At 30.4% G+C, this 6,234-nt stretch overlaps 1 protein-coding gene across 1 annotated transcript; it reads left to right on the top strand.

The window, feature by feature from the left end:
- The first annotated feature begins 3,392 nt into the window (after positions 1 to 3,392).
- LOC133688858 (pectinesterase inhibitor 3) lies at positions 3,393 to 4,209 on the top strand. The gene has a single exon (XM_062108484.1). It carries the CDS (start codon positions 3,465 to 3,467, stop codon positions 4,056 to 4,058), a length of 594 nt encoding a protein of 197 aa, XP_061964468.1. The 5' UTR covers positions 3,393 to 3,464; the 3' UTR covers positions 4,059 to 4,209.
- The last annotated feature ends 2,025 nt before the right edge of the window (positions 4,210 to 6,234 follow it).

The following is a 6,234-nucleotide window of genomic DNA, read 5'->3' as shown; positions in this document are numbered from 1 at the left end:
CTTCTTCTTCTTTATAATCCGTACCGCCCCTTGATTTTTTTCAGATCTAGAAATACCCTCCCCCCTGGATGGCTAGAAATCAAACCGGAATCCGATGAAACTCCTACCTACATTTCTTATTTAACAACATAAAAATTGCTAAACTCGTAATTTCCTCTTATGTTATCCTTGATTTGTCAATTTAGCCCCTGTGTTATTAATTAATTTTACCAAACCAGTACTATACGAAGTCAAATAAGGCCTCCTAAATCAATTATTAAGATCTTGAGGGACTGATATTTTAGTGAGTCGTCGCGAACTATCTACCCGATCCTTTCCTATCTGTACATATTTATGGTACATAAGATATTGCCTAAATTCATGTATATATTAAACACATTTATTTATATATCTTTGAATAAAATAACATTGTTAAGAAAATATTTTTAATTTTAGATAAAAATCTTGAATTTATTCATATCATTCCCTATATTTTTAATTTGGTCAATTTATTTTTATATTCTCCAAATTTGTTCAATATTAATTTAACCCACGTGTATCTCTGAATCTATTCAATTAACTCAATAGCTAGCTTCTATCAAGTCTTAGATAGCGTTTGGTAATGCGGCTGTACCGGAGATTCAAATAAACCACAGTTTCTACATGTTTGGTTATGCAAAAAAGTAGATTTTATTTTGGTGGAATCCACAATAATTGTGGCTGCACCTGTGGCTGATAAGAAGCTGGAAAATTATGCTTTCCAACAACAGCTAACCTCATTTTTCAAGATTCACTGTGCTAAGAAAAAAAAGTCGGCTCAACTATTCATCTTTTGTCTCTGGAATTGCAAATTCTATATGTTGTAGCTTGTCTTCCCCAAACATTAGAGAGCATGTAAAAGATGACTTCCTGGAGCTTTTCCACTGTGTGGAGAACGGAGTAGCATGTTTTGGCCGGATCAGGTTGGTACAAACCTAAATGTAAAAAAATATATATATTTTTTATTTTTAATTATATTTTATTCAAAAAAACTAGTATTTAACATTATTTAATGACACTACATAAATTAGAAGGATATCGCATAATGACATAGTATTTACAGAATTTGATCGCAATTTCAATTTTATTCCTGATAATATTTTATCTGATGTTGTTGCACGCTCAATAAACCATGGAAATTATAGTCCTTATCGAATGAATTTCATACGTTATGAAATTGTAGATGGTTTAATGGAACAATAAAAAATATTTTATATAAAGTTTTATTTATTTTATGATGTAATAGCAGTAGTTAAATCTACAATATTTAAATTAAAAATCATCAATATTAATATATATTTTTTAAAATTATTTTATAACCTTAATTTCAAAAGCATTCTTAACCAAACACATTAAACTACTTTTTATTCAACCTCAATTTCAACCACAGTTTTAACCAAACATCTATTTTTTCAAATCAACTTCAACTAAAAGTACTTTTTATAAAACAACTTTTTTTAAACCACAACCACAACAGCTACCACAATACCAAACACACTCTTAATATTAACTATGCATGCTAATTAAGTAGCATTATTAAATAATCTTCATGTATCGGACGACTTTTAATATTGATATATGATTTATTCCACCAAATAAATTGTCTTGTAAGATATATGAAAATATTTTTTAATAAAAATTGAGAAAATAAGAATTCCATGAGTAAACCATTTATTTTATTTTTACCAATTTGGCTTGGTTTCTTTTTTTATTATTGGTTTTTGCCAACTTTCACTAGAAATTCAACCATCCTTTATCTTTAAGGAACCTCTAAGAAGTGACCTTTTTATTATTATTTTAGTTTGTTGATCTTTTTTTTTGTTAAAGATTCAGCCATTTTTATTTATTTAATTTATATAAGAGATTCATCACAATAAATGAAAACTAAATTATTTTTATAAAAAAATAACACGTTTTTAGCATGAAAAAAATATTTAGTTCTTATTTTGATGAGTTGATATAAAAAATAATTTTAAAAAAAACATTATCTTAATGCATTTTCAAACAAAAAATATTTAAAAAAACAACTATTATCATACTCTTAAACATCTCATAACAAAAAAAAAAAGCATGTACATAAACAACGAGGTGAACATGCATTTCTTTTTTTATAAACAGTAACCCCACCCATTTATTTTAGTATTTTAATTAATTATTAATTGTTAATTAAAGCCTTTAAATGATCAAGGAATGCAAATTTCCTCTATAATGGGACCAACCGAACATCTTTCTCTTATCAAGATCTTAACGAGCTGCATTGAATTAGTTGAACCAAAACCAGATCCCAATATTACTTCTATCTGGCAATGTGTGGGAACGAGGATGGCCCCTTGAACACTGTCCATGCCCACATGACCTGTTTCAGAACTTGGATGGATGCCCGTGCTTGCTTTTAGATCAAACTGGAGCCGCATACATGGTGCTCTCTCTCTCTCTGCACACTTATTTCAATTATTATTGTCATGGCAGGACCCGTGTCTACAAATAATTGCATGGTTTCACTTTCACGGAAGATACCGTTTGTTTTATTATAAAATAAAATAAAAATATTATTTTCATACATTTTCAAATAAAAAACACTTTAAAATAACTATTATCCACTAATAGCCTTCAATGGCAATAAAGAACATTTTTGGATTTGAATAAGCAGCTGCTGCTTGTTTTAATTAAATTGCAGGAAAGAAGATAGATAGCGTTGCTGTGGTTATACTACTGTTCCGTGGATCTTATTATGATGTGATCTGTCTCATGGCAATAACTCACATGTTATGTTCATGCCTAAAACCTGAAAATGATGGACCTAACCTCTCCTCCATGAAAACTTGACCCATCGAGTTACTATTTTGTCTCTCCAGGGAGGCAACGTTCATGTTTTTACAGTAATATAAAATGAGAGAGAGAGAGAGCTTGCGTGGGCATGGTCAATTAATATACGTACGGGAGACCTGGTGCATGCCGACTAGCTGCCACCTACGGTGCATTTACTCCGTTGTATAGCACAATCATCCTGGACTACACTAACCTTGTATCCATGTATCCTAGCTTACAAGAAAAATTAAGAAAAAATAATGAAAGAGATACTTTCATTACGTTGTGCACAGTCTAACAGATTACACACACTAAAGAATAGAAATTCTAAACGGTATATTTTAACTGATTAGATTTTAGGTTTGTTTTTCAGAGATCATCAATTCGAGTTTTACAAACCTTAAAGTCATTAGAAACTTACATGATTATTAACTTCAGGCTCATAGATATATACAAATTAATCCGGACACCCATGTAAAAAAAAAAAAGAATAAAAGGTCAATCCCGTAATTAGGTGTCTACATGAAGCCCATACTCTAGCACCATTCCCTTATAAAATCCATCTGCCATAGTAATAGCATCGATCACTCACGCTCTCTTACACTACTACAGCTAGCCACATGTAAGGGTTAGAAACAATGTCGCCCCCTTTCTCTCTCTTTAACCTTCTCTTCATCTTCATTTCCTTCTCCACATCTCCTTACTCCGCCGCTGCAAAGTCCCACAATGCACCGCGAGATCTAGTCCGTTCATCCTGCGTCCACGCTAGTTACCCTAACCTCTGCCTCCGCACTCTTTCGTCTTATGCAGGCCCTGCCAACACCCCACGCGACCTGGCCCAAGCAGCTGTCAAGGTAAGCATTGCACGTGCCAGGAAAGTGTCAAACTACTTGAGCACACTCTCGGGTCTTAAGAAAAAGAGAGAGCGAGTTGCACTGAGTGACTGTGTTGAGCAGATATATGACTCGGTGGATGAGCTGAGCAAGACACTGGGTGAGTTGAAGCATTTGAGAGAGGAAACGTTTAGGTGGCAGATGAGTAATGCACAGACATGGGTCAGCGCTGCCTTGACTAACGAGGACACGTGTCTTGATGGGTTTCACGAAGTTGAAAGCAAAGCCAAGGATGATGTGAAGAGAAAGATCACTAATGTTGCTAGGGTTACTAGTAATGCTTTGTACATGATTAATCGTCTTGATGAAAGTCGTGGGAGGCCGAAGCTGGGTCATTGAATATGGAAAGCTTTTGTGATTTGTAATATATCTTCGTATTTTGTACCCCTTTTTTCTTAGTGTTTTTATATTTATGGAAGCTGTATGTAAGATTTCACCGACTTATTAATCCAGTTTGTGCTCGTGATTATAGCGTGATTAAAAGTATAAAGTGTTTTTTATTTAAAAATATATTAAAATAATAATTTTTTATTTTTTAAAAATTATTTCTAACATCAAAATGATATAAAAATATCAAAAAATATTATTTTAAAATAAAAAAATTAATTTTTTTAAAAAACATTTTCAAAACACCAAAATACACAGAGCTCGTGTAAATCATGTCATCGATGAATTTTAGAATCCATCTGAGATACGTGGGGGCAAATAAATATAAGTTAATTACCAACACATGTCATCATCCTCCCTTTTCACAATTTATTATGAATTTTAGAATCTATATATATGAGATACGTGGGAGCAAATAAATAATTAGTTACCAACACATTTGCGTGATATATTGAAATATTAATTATTATTTTTTATATAAAATTAAATTAGTTGAAATTTATTTATTTTTAAATATATCCAATCAAATCTATACCAAGAATAAACCTAGTTTCAATTAATATGTTTACTGTTAAAGAAAAAAAAACAGAGAAAAAAGAATATGTAACAACTCGTATATATATAGATCTAGCTGAAACATTTAGCACACAGTTCTAGTGATCCAGCAACGACATAAATTTACATTGAAAGTTGAAGACAAAAGATGGGTTGGGCGGCTGAGATGATAAATAGGGTGAAGCTGAATGCTGTCTAGTCACCGACTCCAGGGTGTAGTAAATTAAGATATATGCTTTCTTTATGGTATCTGGTCTGATTTTTCTGCCTGTTACAAATTTTATTCAGGATATAGAGATTTAATTTGATATGCACAGGCCATGCTAGATACCCTACATATTAAAAAAAAAAGAAAAAAAAAGAAAGAAAAGGTCCCAATAATTGCAGGCACAAGGACATGTATGTGTTTTTATCCTTGTCTTCACTAACCTTTAGAAAAACCCCTCATTTGTGGTTTGAGTTCTGTACCTATTTCATTGAACGGCAGCTATTGTTAGCTGTTCTTCGGATCTAAGTTGGATTTTTCAGTTGATTTCAAGGAACAAAACTATATATCAAGTAATTAATTAAGGGAAACTCACGTGATTTTTATTTATTTATTTCTTTCTTAAAAATCAAATTCTTTGATGTCTACTTTTTTATCACATGGAACTCATGTGATAGATGGATTGTATAAGAAATAAAAGCTCCTTTCTTTACCTAATCTGCTCTCTTATTTAATTATGAGAGTTTTAATAAATTCATGGGTTTTTTAAGAGGAAAAAAAATTATGTGAATTTAAAGTAATTATTTAACGATTTTATTATATGAAACTAATTCCATTGGCTTTTTCATTAATTATACTAATAAAAAAACCCTTGTTATGTTTACACTTTGATTATATGGTATTGAATATGTTAAAATTAAATGAAAGAAAAGAATGGACAGTCATCAAATCCATAACATTGACGACAAAAATTAGGTAATGAGTTGTAATTACATTGATTATGACTCAATTTATTTGTAAGTTTCTAAATCTTTATATCTATAAGATCTACATAAGTTGGTAACATATAAAAGTTTTAAATTATTATATCTCTTCAGTTATTATATATTTTATATAAAATTAATGGTACTAATAATAAATTGCACAGGCCATGCTAGTTTTAAATCATTATATCTCTTCAAATTGATTTTAATCTAGGCCATGCAAAAGTAAGGAAATGAGGTTTCAAGACTTACCTGTTAAGTTGGTTTTAATAACAATGCCAAATAAGTCCTTGCAATCTGAATATTTATTTTACGGTCAATTTTTTTTATTCGACCTATAGTATAGCGCAAGCGTAAAACTAGTTAATTTCTAAAAAAAATCTCTTAATGTAACATTTTTTTATGAAGGACTTTTAAATAATAGAATTTAGAGAAATTAATTATAAATGTGTTCAAAATTGGGAAACATTTTTTTATTTTTGTTTTCTATTTTATTTTTAGTTTTCATTATGCAATAAAAATTATAGAATATGTTCTTGATATTTTAGATAACTAGAAAATGTATTCAAGTTATTGGTATTTTTTGTTTTTTAAAAAATGGAAT

This window comes from Populus nigra, chromosome 3 (assembly GCF_951802175.1).
Source record: "Populus nigra chromosome 3, ddPopNigr1.1, whole genome shotgun sequence".
NCBI classification, from domain to species: Eukaryota; Viridiplantae; Streptophyta; class Magnoliopsida; order Malpighiales; family Salicaceae; genus Populus; species Populus nigra.
Note: the sequence above shows the minus strand (reverse complement) of the source record. Positions and strands in the feature narration are given on the sequence as shown.